General features: G+C 44.6%; 1 protein-coding gene across 1 annotated transcript in view; it reads left to right on the forward strand.

Annotated features, from left to right (window-relative positions):
* The window catches only part of ADAMTS12 (ADAM metallopeptidase with thrombospondin type 1 motif 12), a 207,670-nt gene that overhangs the window by 171,591 nt on the left and 18,641 nt on the right, over positions 1-17,438 (forward strand). The window contains exons 15-20 of the mRNA XM_056849064.1: positions 1,413-1,657; positions 3,275-3,416; positions 6,621-6,747; positions 13,718-13,928; positions 16,165-16,382; positions 17,133-17,247. Coding sequence (XP_056705042.1) covers positions 1,413-1,657; positions 3,275-3,416; positions 6,621-6,747; positions 13,718-13,928; positions 16,165-16,382; positions 17,133-17,247 — 1,058 coding nt within the window. The remainder of the gene's footprint in view (positions 1-1,412; positions 1,658-3,274; positions 3,417-6,620; positions 6,748-13,717; positions 13,929-16,164; positions 16,383-17,132; positions 17,248-17,438) is intronic.

The raw sequence follows: 17,438 nt of genomic DNA on the forward strand, positions 1-17,438 counted from the left end.
CACATATTCTCAGCCTTGACCCTGGCAAGTATTTGGATGGGAGACCTGCAAGGAATACCAGGGGCATGATGTGGAGGCTGGCAATGGCAAACCACCTCTGAATGTTTCTTGCCTTGAAAACCCTACGGGGTCACCACAAGTCAGCTGACACAAACACACAGGCACCCCTCATTTTATTGCACTTCGTTTTAGAGCAAGTCTATCGGTGCCATTTTTCCAACAGCATGTGCTTACTTCGTGCCTATGTGTCACATTTTGGTAATTCTTGCAACGTTTCAAACTTTTTCATTATTATTACACTGCCTTTTTTAGACATAATGTTATTGCACACTTAATAGACTAGAGTATGGTGTAAACATAACTTTTATATGCACTGTGACTCACTTTATTGCAATATTCGCTTTATTATAAAACCAAACCTGCAAACCGCTTTATTATAAAACCAAACCAAGGTATGCTTGTGTGTGTGTGCGTGTGTGTGTGCATATACACCTCATTTCTCCTCAGTGGAGACCCAAATTTGCTTCCATTGTTCTTCTCTCCTCTGTTTTATCCTCAGGGTAAATCTGTCTAGATTCAAGGAAATGTGTCTAGAATAGCAGTGCCCAGTATAGAGAAATCCAGCCCTTGATATGAAAATACTTCAGGAAAATAATTAAAATCTGCTCGATATTTAAATTATACAAAGGACTATAGTTGTTTTAATGCTAGATTGCCGCTTCAAAAAAACAACAACACCCTAGCTCTCCATCTATACCTTTAACAGTGACTTACCCCAAGAAATTAAATAAGGAAGGCTATTCCTGGCATGGATATAAAAAGATAAGACGGGTGGGGAGAGTTCATCTGCTTAATAGTGTGGTGTAGTGGTTAAGAGCGGTGGTTTGGAGCGGAGGACTCTGATCTGGAGAACCGGGTTTGATTCCCCACTCCTCCACATAAGTGGCGGAGGCTAATCCGGTGAACTGGATTTGTTTCCCCACTCCTCTACATGAAGCCTGCTAGGTGAGCTTGGGCTAGTCACACTCTCTCAGCCCCACCTACCTCACAGGGTGTCTGTTGTGGGGAGGGGAAGGGAAGGTGATTGTAAGCCAGTTTGAGTCTTCCTTAAGTGGTAGAGAAAGTCGGCAAATAAAAACAAACTCTTCTTCTTGTTCTTATCCCAGCTGGTTTGCGTAAGCGCTATTGTTGGTTCTTCACCTGAGTTCCACTGAAATCGAGGGCACTAAACTACTTTTCGAACAAATACTTCGTCTTAAGCAATTTGAGGATGTTGGCAGATGAACGCTTCTATTGAATTGAGCGCTTTTGCCCTCTCAGCTACATACACTCTTGAACAGGGCTTACTGCTTTTAGAATTGAGCAAGGGGCAGTATCATTAAAGCTGATAAATGTCTTTCTGTCTTCCATAGGATACGTTGATATCGGCCTGATTCCTGAAGGCGCAAGAAACATCAGAGTGGTAGAAGTGGCAGAAGCAGGAAATTTCCTCGCGTTGCGAAGTAAGGACCCAGAAAAGTATTATCTAAATGGAGGGTTCATTATCCAGTGGAACGGAGACTACAAAGTGGCAGGAACAGTATTTCAATATGACAGGAAAGGAGACCTGGAAAACCTCACCGCAGCTGGACCCACGAATGAATCGTTGTGGCTGCAGGTAGGGCAAGGCGAGGGGGTGTATGAGAATGTGACATTAGCTGGCTAGTAGGAGGTCATTACGGACTACTAGGCATGAAGCTGCCGCTCGTCTTTAATGAGTTCTCAACCTGTCATGAAAGACCTGTGTGTGTCCCCCTTGCATTGGGTCAGCAATTATGGATAAGGCTTATGTATTGATTTCGATGTAACGTTTGGAGTCCTCACCAGCAGGTCAAGGGTATCAATCTGTGTTATTTGAACTGCAGCACACAAGGTCTCAGCCAGGCATCCATCTCGAAATCAGGCCTCAGCTCAACTCCACCTTCCTCAGGAGCGTACCTAGGCCATTTATGCAGGGCTGTTTCCCCGCCGTCACCCCCGCCAACTGCTCTGGTGCTTCTTTTTGATTGTGCATGCCTTTCCCGACTGCCAGAGGTTGGCTTGCTCACCCTGTGTGTTTCCATGTGTTTTGCCCGTGTTTTCCGGATTCTCGCTAAAACAGCATCTGAGAAACATGGGGAAATGCGCAAAAACGGGCAGGGAGAGCGAGGCAACCTCTGACAGTTGGGAAAGGCATGCATAATCAAAACGAAGCACCGGAGCAGTTGGCGGGGTGACCACAAGGGAAACAGCCCTGAATAAATGGCCCTAGTCCTATATGAGAGACTGGCAGGCATTTTGCAGTCATGATATTTTTACTTCCTGTCTGGGGAGAGAGGATGTCACCTACTTGATATTTCCTGCATCTCAGGTGGGAGCACACACAATCAAGTGCTTCTCCATGTACAAGAAAATCCCCCTCCCCATAGAAAACTGGAGCCAGGAAGATGGCTGGGCTAGAATGTTTCTTTGTGATCTACTTTGCAATGGGGAAGAGATTTTTTTTCCTTTAAAAAAAACAGACCATTGAGACACGCGGTCTCATGACACATAGCATCTCTCTGGGATGGTTTTAGTCAGGGAAATGGCATGGTGGGGCCTTCATAGAAGCATGGAGTTGGAAGGGACCACCAGGGTCATCTAGTCCAGCCCCCTGCACAATGCAGGAAATTCACAACTACCTCCCCCCACACACACCCAGTGACCCCTACTCCATGCCCAAAAGATGGCAAAAAATAAAAAATAAAACCCTTCAGGATCTCTTGCCAATCTGGCCTGGAGGAAAATTGCTTCCTGACCTAAACTAGCGGTCAGCACTACCCTGGGCATTCAAGAAAGGGCCCTGAGAGCCAGACACTGATGCAAACCTTCCTGCCCCCTCCCTCTCATGACCTTGATTCTCTCTTATTACCTGATCTCATTCGAGACCATGCTTTCGATAATTGAATAGGAGCTCCATTCATAAAACTCCCAGCATCTGGTTTGGTGTCCGGTTTGACCCTCTGTGAGAACAAAGCTTGTAATGCAAATGGACATGAATGAGGTATAGAGGACATTGTCAATGACAGGAACAATGCTTTCCAATACAGGCTCAATCAGATCTCCACAGCTTTGTTTATCAGTTGTATATCAATTGTGTTGGATTTCAACAGAAGGGAAATTTAGCCTTTCTTTTGAACGTACCAAAATGTGTATGTCGGTTGGGTGCACATGAGTTCACACGATTGAAAACAAATCACATTTCTTGTTTCTGCAGCTCCTTTTTCAGGAGAATAACCCTGGGATAAAATACGAATATACTGTCCGTAAAGACTGGACCTCTGAAAATGAAGTGGAAGAGCCAGAATATTTTTGGCAATATGGCAGCTGGACAGGTTGCAGTGTTACATGTGGGAAGGGTAAGAGATGGTGCCGGGTCATTGTCCTCTTACTGCCAGCACTGCTTTGGCCTCACCATTCATTATCCTAACAGCCTGCTAATTGGAGAACAAATGGATTGTTCAAGGGTAGAGAAATGGCTCTTATTATCACCTGGCTTGATGCCCCAGGCCCTTGGATAAACTACCTTGTAAAACAGCATGTTGAAAATTGCCTTGATAAACTGCTAATCATTCATTAGTTAAATCTAATATAAAACAACTGGAGAGGTTCCTTCCAAAAGAAAATCGTGCAGATAAGATAAAAATGTACTAAAGAAATGCAGCCCGTATTTTAAAAAATCATTGTAGAAACCCATCTGTCAATATTAAAAGTAATATATCGCTTTTAGAGTGGGTCATTAAGGTTGACAATGAGGAAATTGAAATTGTTGAAGACTTTCTATTCCTTGGCTCCATTATCAGCCAAAAGGGAGACTGCAGCCAAATAACTCAGAAGGCGTTTGAGACTGGGAAGGGCAGCCATGAAGGAGCTAGAAAAGATTCTGAAGTGTAAGGATGTGTCACTGGCAACCAAGATCAAGTTAATTCATGCCATCATATTCCCTATTACTATGTATGGGTGTGAAAGCTGGACAATGAAGAAAGCTGATAGGAAGAAAGTAGATTCCTTTGAAATGTGGTGTTGGAGGAGAGTGATACGGATACCATGTTCTCCCCCCAAAAAAACCACACCAAATCAGTGGGTTCTAGATCAAATCAAGCCTGAACTGACCCTAGAAGCTAGAATGACTAAACCAAGGCTATCGTACTTTGGTCACATCATGAGAAGACAAGAGTCACTGGAAAAGACAATCATGCTAGGGAAAGTTGAAGGCAGCAGGAAAAGAGGAAGACCCAACAAGAGATAGATTGATTCCATAAAGGAAGCTACAGCCCTCGGTTTGCAAGACCTGAGCAAGGCTGTCAAAGATAGGATATTCTGGAGAACATTGGTTCATCAAGTCACCATGAGTCGGAAGCAACTGGACGGCACTTAGCACACACAAAGAGTGGGTCAAAACATCTCACATTCTCTCAGTAATCCTTGTGGCAACACTGTAAAGTAGGTTAGTAGGCTGGGAGGAGAACCCAGTCCAACCATGCAGTAGCAGCTGCTGCTTCATGCTTGGTCTCAGCGCCACCTCCCACAAGGCCAAATAGCGTGCTTCACACCGTTTGAGCTTGGTAAAGTTGCCAGTTGACCCAGACAGTCCAGAATTTTCACTGATGTTTTGGGGAAAACTGGGGGTGGGTGGGGAACTGGACCATTAAATGCCCAGTATTTTTTCAGATTTCCCCCCCAGACTGTCAGTGAAAATACTGGACTGTCTGGGTCAATACCAGCTGCCTGGCAACCGTACACTTCATTCAACTAAGCATGCAACTTAGGCAGAGGAGAAGTCCATGTTTACATGAGTAGAGCAGTAGAATATAGCCCAGGATCCCAGCCTAGATCAGTGGCTGAATGAGATTTTATCCAGTAATTCACAACCTTAACAAGCAATCTACACTATACATTTGAATACAAATTTAACCCTCTTATTCATTTCTTTAGTACATTTTTATCTTATCTTTCCTCCAAGGAGCTCAGAGTGGAAGTGTGCATGGTTTGCCCCTCCTCCATTTTAGCCGTGTAGCGGCCCAGGTGTTAGATTAGGTTGAGAGAAAATGAGTAGCCCCAAAATCGCCCGATGAGTTGCAAGGTGAGTCGGGAGTTGAACCTGGGGCTCCCGAGACTTAGTCCAACCCCAACATCACATTTCTCTGCATTTTGATATTGTTTATAAAAAATAGAACGATTTGTCATATTAACTTTTTAAAAAAGAGGGTGAAGAGCTTCTCTGAAAAGGAGTAAGCATGTTTTTGGTTCACACCTTTTTTCTGACAGGGGCCTTCAGATATAACAACAATTCATGGTTTCTCAAGGTCCATTATTGTAATGATTTATCACACATGAATACAACGTCGTGGCAGAAATTCCACAAGTGCAGTCTCTTTCCTGGCCTATCAAAGGTGATGTTGTGCCCATTAAATTTCTGCCTGTTACTCAGCTGTGAAAGGCACCGAAACTCTGTGAAAGAAAGAAAAATATTCCCCCCCCCCAGTATTACGTTATCAAGCAGGTTCTATGGAGAGGTGACATATTAAAAATTCCAAATAAATTGTGTTGCAAACTTAGAATTTTTCCCAAAGGTTTTATCAAGGTTTCTTGGCCTTTCTCTTAGTTAGCTCAATTATCAGTCAATAATGTGAAAAGACCTGCTGGGCTTCTGCTTCATTTAGAATCATTTTATGAGGGTAATTACCTAACTACCCTCCAGGAAATTGCTTGATGATATGTTAGGTTGGCCAGCTGATTAAAAAGAATCCTGCTTTGTGGTTTTGGTTAAATTAACGGATAAACAATTAGTTCCTTGCTTGGTTCCTCAGAGAAAGTTGGACATAGCTCAGGTTTTTGGGACTGTTGCACGACTAAAGGCACAACTAGAAAAGAGACGTGAGGGTTCCCTGACAGGATCACTTGTAATTTCAGTGCAGATCCAAAGGCCCCTCATGTGCATTGGGGCCGGGAGGGGGATGTTAGCCTCCCCCTCATAATGACAATAGAAATCACCTCAGCTTATTAGCGGGCAACCTGTCTTTTTCTAGCTATGGAGGCTGATTGGTCCTAAACTTAAGAACAGCCCTGCCAGTACAGACAAATGATCCATCTAGTCCAGCATCCTGTTTCACACAGTGGCCAATGGGATGACCCCAGAAGGGAGGGCATGCTTTCCCCTCTGTCCATCCATGGATGCCACACACATCTAAGCTGGCTTCATGTGTGGGAGTGGGGAAACAAATCCAGTTCACCAGATTAGCACCCACCACTTAGGTGGAGGGGTGGGGAATCAAACCTGGTTCTCCAGATCAGTGTCCACCACTCCAAACCACCGCTCTTAACCACTACACCGTGCTTAGTCCTAAGTATTTTTATATTGTGGGAAAAGTCAACAGACTTAGAAAGGTGTAACTGTGCTTCAGACTGCACTGTTAGACTACAAGTGTATTTTGGTCGTGCTCTCTGTAGGATACGATAGCCAAGTTTTGGAACAAAACAGTTTGAAACAAAACAGAATTCTTTTTCATATGATCATATTTGCTGCCTTACCTTTGAATACTAAATATTAATTTCTCTTTCAGGTTTCCAACGACAGACTGCCCGCTGTGTGAAAAAGGGGAAAGGTGTGGTGAAAAACTTATTTTGTGATCCAGACACTCAACCCAATGGGAAGCAAAAGAAATGCATTGAAAAGGACTGTCCCCCAAGGTAACAAAAATATCTTTTAAAGGAAGGTATTCTAGAATGATGATAATTTCTAATTGTAATAATAATAATGCGAAAGGGAAGTAGAGTCAGAAAATGGTCAGTCAGCATCCCCTGTTCAAATTTTAATTCATTAGGTATTCCATCCTCTGAGGCAAACCCCATCTGCAGAATGGCCTATCATAAATGGTCATAGTTATTGAGATTATATACATGAAGCACTTTAAAGAGTCTGGGGCAGCCCATTCCTGAGGGGAAGGGCAGTGCCGGTGACACAGGGGGTTTCGCCCCTCCCCCCACACACTGAGGCCCAAACCTTCCCCTTCCCACAAAAACCCATCCAACTGCTCCATAGGGTTGCTTGGGGATGCACCACCTAAAAAGGTGGTGTATCTCAAGAAAAGGGAAAGAGGGCATTCCCGGGTCAAAAGGCCTTAAGAGGCCACCTAAAGGCGGCTCCTCCCCTGGCCCTGCACGGGAAAGCCCCAGGAATGCCCCCAGGAGGACTCCGCCGCTAGGCTGTGCTGGCGTCCCTGGGTGGTGCTGCTGTGGCAGTGCCGGGAGGATGGCGTCCGCCACCCCCGCCAGCATCCATGCCACCCTGGGTGGCATAAGAGGCATGGGCACTGGTGCAGGGGGCCCAAACGTTGGCACAGCCCCTTCCTGGCCTCCTATGGACTTTCATCCTTGAGGCTCAGGAATGGGCTTTAAAACCATAAAATACAAAGTGATAATAATTCTTAGTCTTCATGTTCCAGATGTCTGCCCACAAGGGAGTGTTATTCAACATATTCCTGAACCACTTCCTGCATACAGGCAGCGATAGAAACGTCCAAAAACGAGGGGGAAAGTAATCAGTTATGTTTGGGAAACCTGTGACCTATCATCTATTTAACAGGAACCAAAAGGTCTCCATCTACTAGTAACAACTGTAGGGAAAATGAGGGGCACTTGTAACATCACCAGCTACCGGACTGATCATTTTCTTCTCCTTGCATCCCTATTTGCATATTTGAAAAATGAACTACCAAACTGAGTCCTGTGGCAAACTCTTACCATTGTTATGGGCATTTTTGTGCTAGCAGATACCTAGGAAAAGCCTCAAAATACTATTTGCAAGCATACAAAAGGCCAGTTGTAGCACTCAGGACAGATGTTTTAAGTGCACTTGCGTTTCTCCCCTGCTTTTAACTAGCCATTCTTGTGAAGTAGATGTCATGTGCCAAACCCTGCTGCTTCAAACATCCTTCAAGGTAGTACATGGAATGGTACACTGAGCCTGTTATTATAGGCTTAGAGATTGCCATGGTCTAGCAGTCAATATTTAAGGATGCTAAGGGCTGGTGCAACTTGACTCTTACAGCTCATAAGTGGTTTCTCTGGCTGAGAGCATTCATCCTAACTAGCCTTAACTTACATTTGTCAGTGATTGATTTTATGCCAGATCCTGTTGATTTTATAGAGTAAATACTGAACATCCGTTCAAGGAATTTGCCATTTTAGTTCCTTTTCTGCTCTGCCTTAACAGCTACTTACAATAACATCTCAATTGAGTGATGCTTTTGAAATGTCACTGCAACTCATGTACATGATTTTTTTGATGTATATGTAGTAACATGTTTATAATTGGGTGCAAATTGCCGGAAAGCCTGTTTACGATATAATCTGATTCAGCAACAAATTGACTATTTAATATATGAGCCTAAACCAGAGGCAGAGAACCATTCTATCCTCGGCACAGATTGAAAAGAATGGAAAATTGAGTTTAAGCATCACCAAGAAGAACATGCCGTGTTTGTTTAAGGCACAAGCTGTTGGAAGCCTTTTCCCTTCAAGTCTCACTAAAATAAACGGGAATTATGTAGGGGAACAGCTGCAAGATTAAATGTTTTTGAAGAAACCTGCCAAGCCTGCTTTGAAACTTTTATATCAGTTTTACATCTGTATCGGCATCATCCTTACACCAGTACAGAAGAAGCCTTGCTTTAGAAGCAGCAGCATGGCTTCCGCAAAGGAAACAGCCCGATGGCATCAACCACTAAGTGTCTCAGAATCAATAAACATATTATTTCTTATACACTCAAAATACAGAATTTGATAACATGAATGGAAGACAGTCTATGCTCTAAATACTCTGACAGCACATTCCTGAGCTTTCGGCGTGGGGGAACAGCTGCTCCAGCACCTCCTAACCCGTTTCCCCAGCACCAAAAACTCAAGAAAAGCCTTTTAAATTTTTAAATGGGGCTTTTCGCCCCATAGAGAAAAGCGAGGCTGCACCTGCTGAAAAGCAGGCGCAGCCTCGCTCTTTTTGCTGCCGGCGTATCCAGCAGCTCCTCCTCCCTCCTCCCCCCGCCCCGCCCCAGGAATGCCTCCCGGGATGCCAGGATGCCCCCTGGAATGCCAGCGCAGGCCTTTACGCCGGTGGGACACCGGCGGAAGGCCCCATCGGCGTTCTGGGGCAGCACCCAGAGACCAGCATCCGGGCCTTCCCGCCGGCGTTGGGGCCACTAACGCCAGCGTAAGTAGCCTGGACACCGGCACAGGGGGCCCTAACGCCAGCCAGCCCCTTCCTGGCCTCCTAAGGGCTTTCGCCCTTAAAGCTCAGGAATGCGCTGTGAGCTTCCAAGTTCATGAGTATGTATCACAGCAGGCTGAAACAAAACTAGAGCAGCTGAAACCTGTCCAAATCTGAGGTTGTAGATGCTGTTGTACCTTGCTCAGAAGAAGAAGACTTCAGGGTTGTGAACTTGCCCCGACTCATGAACTTTGGAGCTCGGAGTATTTAGACTGTAGACTGTCTTCCATTTATGTTATTAAATTCTGTATTTTGAGTGTATGAGTAATAATATGTTTATTGATTCTGAGATACTTAGTTGTTGATGCCGTCGCGCTGTTTTGTTTTGTTCTACTGTGAGTTTCAGCGTAGGTGTTCCATTTTGGTATATTCCGCAAAGGAAAAGAAAGCCTGGCCCACATTTTAGAGTTTATTCAAGGTGTTCACAAACTTGTAGTTTTTCTTCGCTTACACTTTTTAAAATTGAAAATGTACAGCATTGTTAAGTTCAGAATTTTAAACAAAACCCCCCAGATTTACTAAGTAATTGCATTGTTCTGCAACAGAATACAATCTACAATAAATCCAAGACCCTTTCCAGTTCCAATTTTAAATCCATGCAACCATAATATATGAGTTCTTTAAAATGATAGTAAAAATTGTACTTTTAAAAAACACTTTTAAAAACTGCTTTTCCATTGTGTGTGTGTAAAGTGCCGTTAAGTCGCAGCCGACTTACGGCGACCCCTTTTTGGGGGGTTTTCATGGCAAGAGACTAACAGAGGTGGTTTGCCAGTGCCTTCCTCTGCACAGCAACCCTGGTATTCCTTGGTGGTCTCCCATCCAAATACTAACCAGGGCTGACCCTGCTTAGCTTCAGAGATCTGACGAGATCAGGCTAGCCTGGGCCATTCAGGTCAGGGCACTTTTCCATTACAAATGTACAAATAAATCTGTATTAAAACATCATAAATTAAACAGCCATGAGCCTGGTCATATGCACTGTGAGTCAAGATCTTCCGGCAACCAAGCAGGAAATGTTACAGTTCTTTAAAAAATTTTTTTGCCATCGAGTCACAACGGACTTACGGTCACTTCTTATGGGGTTTTCAAGGCAAAAGATGTTCAGAGGTGGTTTGCCATTGCCTGCCTCTGCATCATGCCCCTGGTATTCCTTGGAGGGCTCCCATCCAAATATTTGCCAGGGTCATAGAATCATAGAGTTGGAAGGGATCACCAGGGTCATCTAGTCCAACCCCTGCACAATGCAGGAATTTCACAACTACCTCCCACACACACACCCCAGTGACCCCTACTCCATGCCCAGAAAATGGCCAAGATGCCCTCCCTCCCATGAACTGCCTAAGGTCGTAGAATCAGCATTGCTGACAGATGGCCATCCAGCCTCTTCTTAAAAACCTCCAGGGAAGAAGCACTTACCACCTCCCGAGGAAGCCTGTTCCACTGAGGAACCTCTCTAACTGTTAGAAAAAACAGGGTCGACCCTGCTTATCTTCTGAGATCTGACGTGATCACTCTAGCCTGGGCTTTCCAGGTAGGTGCTGGTCTTTAGCAATTAATTATTAATGTTACTGTGTTGGGTCGGGCAAGCTAATCAAAAAATTGCAGACGAGTAACTTCTGGCATTAAAAAAATGATTTAAAAAATAGCAATCAATTCTTAAAAAACCCAGGATATAGTAATTAGGCTACCCAAAGATCGATCCTCCATCTGTTCTAGCACAGTTTACATTGTATTACATTGTATAGGTACCACTTTAAATGAATGGAGTTTGTGTATCATGGCATCTGGTGGATTGTTCCCAGGAGGCTGGCAAAGAGCGAAGGATTTTACCAGCTCTGCTTGTGTGGCAAGCAAAAGATAAGAGGAAGGAACTGAGGAGAGCTTGCTGGGCAGAAAACATAATCCAAAATGACGTGCTCTTCTTTGATCAATGTAATATGAAGTGGCATCTGCCCCTTGGCTGTGCATTGATATTTAGCAATATTTTGCACAGGGGAGATCAATACGTTATATAATTTCCCACAAGTGGGTCTATTTGCTGTTGGACTAACAGACAAAATATTAAGATGCAGGACCAAAGGCAGTACAGTCTCTGTTTTCCAGCAATCGAGTAATGTCCCTTGGGCAGGTAATTGCCAAAGGCAGATGCTCCGTCTGTGTGGACTAAAGGGCTTACCATCTCAGAGTTAATATACGGAGTAGGATTATGCAGACTTCTTGGAAAATGTCAAAGGTGTAAACTACAGTAATTAAACAAGCGTGCCCAAAGGACCACGTTTAGTTTCCCATGGCAAATTATCATTCAGAACTGAATCTTTTACCCCAGAGGGACAACCCACTTTAATATAAAAGTTTTGAAAGGTTGAATTGAGTTGTTTCATTTGGGGGACTTTCTTCTTGTTATTTGGGCATAAGATATGATAGTTGTATGTTTTTATATTGCAATAGAAACCAATGTGTTGAGGGGGAGCACTGCCTTTTTCTCTGCCTTTAAGGATTTTCCCTGCCTTTAAGGAGTCTCATGTGTGTAAAGTGCCGTCAAGTCGCAGCCGACTTATGGCGACCCCTTTTGGGGGTTTTCATGGCAATAGACTAACAGAGGTGGTTTGCCAGTGCCTTCCTCTGCACAGCAACCCTGGTATTCCTTGGTGGTCTCCCGTCCAAATACTAACCAGGGCTGACCCTGCTTAGCTTCTGAGATCTGACGAGATCAGGCTAGCCTGTGCCATCCAGGTCAGGGCTTTTCATACTGGCTTACAATCACCTTCCTCTCCCCACAACAGACACCTTGAGAGGGAGGTGGGGCTGAGAGAGCTCAGAGAGAACTGTGACTGGCTCAAGGTCACCCAGCAGGCTTCATGTGGAGGAGTGGGGAAACAAACCTGGTTCACCCGATAGGAGTCCACTGCTCATGTGAAGGAATGGGGTATCAAGCACAGTCCTCCAGATTAGTCCACAGCTCCTAACCACTACACCACACTGGCTCCCCCAAGGTCAGGGTAGCCCTGACAGGGCCAGGTGCTGAGGTGAGAATGAGGAGGCTGCAAAGAAGGTTGGGAGTTGTTTGGGAGTATGGGCCCTTTACTTCCATCCTTGGCATGAGGGTAACAGCTGAGGGAGGCCTGCAGCTTACTCATCTTTCAGTCCCTCCAGCAGCAGATTTTCAATGTGTGAATCCGTTCTGCTAGGGTTGCCAACTGCCAGGTAGTAGCAGGAGATCTCCTGCTAATTCAACTGATCACCAGCCGATAGAGATCAGATCACCTGGAGAAAAATGGCCACTTTGGCAATTGGACTCTATGGCATTGAAGTCCCTCCCCTCCCCAAACCCCACCCTCTTCAGGCTCCGCCCCCAACATCTTCGGCCGGTTGAGAAGAGGGACCTGGCAACCCTACATACTACACTGGAATCATCTGTCCCTCAGTTAAGAGTTGCTAACTCCAGATGGGGCCTGAAGTTCTCATGGAATTACAAGCGATCTCCAGTCTACAGAGATCAATTCCTCTAGAGCACTGGTTCCCAACCAGGGGTCCGTGGACCCCCAGGGGTCCTCGAGAACTAAATTAAGGTCCGCGAAACAAAGTTATGAACCCATAATAAATTAATATTTTCAATTAAAAGTTCTCTATTATAAATATATATATATTCAAATATTATTCTAAGTTTAATGTTTAACTAACAGTTATGATTAAAGTTTATTTTCAAATTCTAGGAATTTTTATTTTGAACCTTGGGGTCCCTGCACTGAACAAAAAAATCCTAGTGGTCCCTGGTCAAAAAAAGGTTGGGAACCACTGCTCTAGAGACAATGGAGCCTTCAGAGAGGGACTCTGGCCTTTTATGCATGACTGCTTCCCTCGCCGTTACCCCTCCAACGACTTCGGGTCTTTTTTTGATAATGCACGCCGTTTCTGACCATCGGAGTTCGCCTCGCTCTCTCCGCTTGTTTTCGCGTGATTTGCCCACGTTTTCAGGGACCTGTTTTATCACAGGTTTGGAAACGAGGGGCAAAATGTCCAGAAATGCATAAAAGAGAAACAGCCATGCATAAAAGGGCTCTGTGTCATCTCATCCCTGCTGAGCTCCCTCACTTCCCTAAACTCCGCCCTCCCCATAACATATCTATCTTAATATAAATTTCTCCATATCAATATTTTATTTTATCATCATAATTGTTTTTCATCATCATAATAACTTCCTAGATGCATCAACTTGGCCATCACTGCAAATTCTAACATTTTCTCTCACCATTTTTCAATCTCTGGGATTTCCTCTTGCTTCCACATTGATGCTAAGACTACTCTGGCTGCCGTTATCATATAATTAAAAAGTTATATGTTATTTTTGAAACATGCATCCCATTTTTGACACTCTTCTGGCTGGTGTTGTAGGTGGTGGGCCGGAGAATGGCAGAAGTGTTCGACCACCTGCGGCCCAACAGGAGAGAAGAAACGGACGGTCCTCTGCATTCAGACGGTGGGGCTTGACGAGGAGGCATTGCCTGCGGAGGACTGCCATCATCTGCTCAAGCCGAAGACGCACCTTTCGTGCAACAGAGATGTCCTGTGCCCGTCTGATTGGACAGTGAGCAACTGGACTGAGGTCAGTTCACAACCATGTCACATTTTCAATCCTTATTTTCTTCCATAGAGTTCAGGGCAGCTTAGATTGTGGTTCCCAAAGGATCTTTCATACAGGCAGTTCTCCAGGTTTTGCTTCATCAGTAGAACCACATTATTCGCCTTCAGAACATTCTCTGGGCCTCTTAAAGTAACCTGTGAAAACACCGGTTTCTGCTGTGGCTTGTGCAAATGTTACATAGCATTATGATTTGGCTGATGAAGAGGTGTCTGTGCTGTGTGGTTTTTAATGCTGTCATCTGCTTCCCAGCTCATGGAAAACCTTATGATAATTTCACAATCAATTCTAAAATTATGAGAGGGCCGGACAAAACCTTGGTCTCTTTTGGCATCAGCAGGGCATACAATTTCCCCCAAAGCGCTCTGTCTACTCCCTGTTCCGTTCTAATTTATGTATAAAAGAAAATGTGATGCTTAGCGGTAACTGGATTAAACGTTGGTTTAATTTTGGGTAATGTTTTTGACATACTATAACATCTATACTAATGACTGTTCTCCGCAGAGCCACTTTTCAATTTCCTGTGAAGCAGTTCTGGGTCTGTGGTGATAGTTTATGTCTGCTAAAAGGTCACGTGGCCACAGCGGAGTAACAGTGGTACCTGCCCTCAGCATGAATGCAGAGTGCGCATGAAAGGCAGCAAAATGTATCCACAGATTAAAACAATGTTAAATTGTATAATATATATTTTTTTCTTTTTGGAATGGAAAAGCTAAGCGTGTTTTCAAGACACGAGAGGAAAAAGCCAGAGGTTTAGCATGGCCAGGGGTAGTGATATTGGTGCAGCTTCTCATAAGCGGCAAGCACAAGACAAAAATACAGCTGTTTAGTACTGCTGGTAGAGGAGGAGAAAACTAAACCCGCAGCTTTAGACGTCAGGAATCAATAGGAGTGGTTTGGAGCGGTGGAGTCTGATCTGGAGAACCAGGTTTGATTCCCCACTCCTCCACATGAGCGGCGGAGGCTAATCTGGTGAACTGGATTTGTTTCCCCACTCCTACACACGAAGCCAGCTGGGTGACCTTGGGCAAGTCATGCTCTCTCAGCCCCACCTACCTCACAGGGTGTCTGTTGTGGGGAGGAGAAGGAAAGGGGATTGTAAGCAGTTTGATTCTGCCTTAAGTGGTAGAGAAAGTCAGCATATAAAAACCAACTCTTCTTCTTCTTCTGGTTTAGACTGTCCCTGCTCAAAACATTGATGCAGTTAGAACTATGAGCTCTAACAATAATATCCTTAAAAGTCCACAGCCATTCTAAACTCACCTTGGAATTGATGTCCGTGACAGTGAAATGGCTAGTTGTTTAACCTAGGGTGACAAAGGCAGTTGCTTCTCTTTCCGTGGTACATCCAAGAGGTCTGTCCGTTTGCTCCTCTCAAAGAGCAATTGCTGTTAGTTAAAATTGAGACTTGTGTTTCTTGTTGAAAGTTTTCCAATTATTTTTTAAAAAATGCCAGCCATTTTTATAAATACAGGTTGAGTATCCCTTATCCGGACATCCGATATCCAGACTGACCCAAAAAACAGAGTTTTTGAGCCGGCGTGCAGGCATTACTCACAGGCCCTCAGTAGCACGCCAATTTGCTTTCTGATGGTTCAATGTACACAAAACTATTTAAAATATTCTTTAAAATTACATTCAAGCTATGTGTATAAAGTATATATAAAACATATATAAAACATAAATGACTCTCGTGTTTAGATTTGGGTCTCATCCCCAAGATATCTCATTATGTATATGCAAATATTCCAAAATACAGAAAGATCTGAAGTACAGACCACTTCTGGTCCCGAGCAGTCCAGATAAAGGATACTCAGTCTGTATATGCAAGTTAGGTATTTTTCACTTGAGTAGGCAAAAAGGAAAGGAGCCCCGTAGCACAGAGTGGTAAACTACAGTACTGCAGTCCAAGCTCTGCTCACTACCTGAGTTCGATCCCGACAGAAGTCGGTTTCAGGTAGCTGGCTCAAGGTTGACTCAGCCTTCCATCCTTCCGAGTACCCAGCTTGCTGGGGGTAAAGGGAAGATGACTGGGGAAGGCACTGGCAAACCACCCCGTAAACAATGTCTGCCTAGGAAACTTCGGGATGTGATGTCACCCCATGGGTCAGGAATGTGCCGGTGCTTGCACAGGGGACCTTTACTTTTAGGCAAAAAGGAATCAGGCGTGCTGTGTTAAGACGGTTTGTTTGTTTTGCAGTGTACAGTTACCTGTGGCGGAGGGATACGTACCCGTAATGTGACTTGTACCAAAAACAACGGGGAACCATGTAACATTTCGAAGAAACCCCATTCTAAAGCTCTGTGTGGGCTCCAGCAGTGCCCGTCCATCAGAAGACTGCAGATACCCCATTTCAAAGTGCACGGCGGGAAGATAATCCGAACAGAAGCCAATCCCAGAAGAGGCTCCATGGACAAGTTACCCATCCCGAAACCCAGCCGAGGAGTTGTGACACCAACAATTCCTGAGCCCAGATATGTTACTTTGATGCCCACGTCCTTTAACCTTATGAATTCTTCTCAAGACCAAGACTCGAAAGCTAAAATATTGCAAAGTAATTCCAGTGGTTTGAGTATTCCCAGTAATTATTCTTTTTTATTTAGTGGCCTCAATCACCAGCAAAATAGCACTCCTTGGCCTGCCACAAATCGTACAAGTGTTTCAAATTTAAAAAATGTAGAGAATGCATCCACGGGACCGTTCAACTCCTCAGAAGGTGGGCTCATAAACTGGACCTTGTTTACCGTTAGTCCTATGCCTTTGACTATAACGCCAAGCTATAATTATTTAACAGAAGGATCTGATACAGTGTCTGACAAGACCAGTGAAGGAGCAACAGGCAATGCCCAGAGAGAACTTCTGACAAGAGAACCTCCTACTGTGACTAGTAAGACCTCAGAAATCTTAACAGCAGTCTACCACCATAACACATCTACTCAGGTTTCCATTAACCCCTTAGCAGCAGCAGGTAACTCTTTGACCACAGTAGGCCTCCAGGAGTTCCATGCACAAATAAGTACACCATCAACAGCAGGTCCTGTTATGGTACACCCAACCCAGTCAGATGAAACACAAGGAGGCAGCTCTTCAAGCAGAACAGAGCCGAAACCATCTGGAGCCAACGAAACCCCTGCCCAGGCCACAGAAAATCCATTTTTGTGGGTCAGGAACGCGCTGAAGAATGAAACTTCCAAGGAAAGGTTGCTGAATGCCTCTGACTCTCCAGAGGAGCCCAGGGAGTTGGACACTGATGCTTTCTGGATGGTGGGGAATTGGAGTGAAGTAAGTAAGTTTCTCTCTCTCTCCTAATACTAGAACATGGGGTCATCTGCTGAAGATGGAGGGTGAGAGATTCAAAACTGATAAAAGGAAGTATTTCTTCACACAACGCATAGTTCAGTTGTGGAACTCCCTGCCCCAGGATGTGGTGATGGCTGCCAACCTGGAAGGCTTTAAGAGGGGAGTGGACATGT

Source organism: Euleptes europaea, chromosome 4, assembly GCF_029931775.1.
Source record: "Euleptes europaea isolate rEulEur1 chromosome 4, rEulEur1.hap1, whole genome shotgun sequence".
NCBI classification, from domain to species: Eukaryota; Metazoa; Chordata; class Lepidosauria; order Squamata; family Sphaerodactylidae; genus Euleptes; species Euleptes europaea.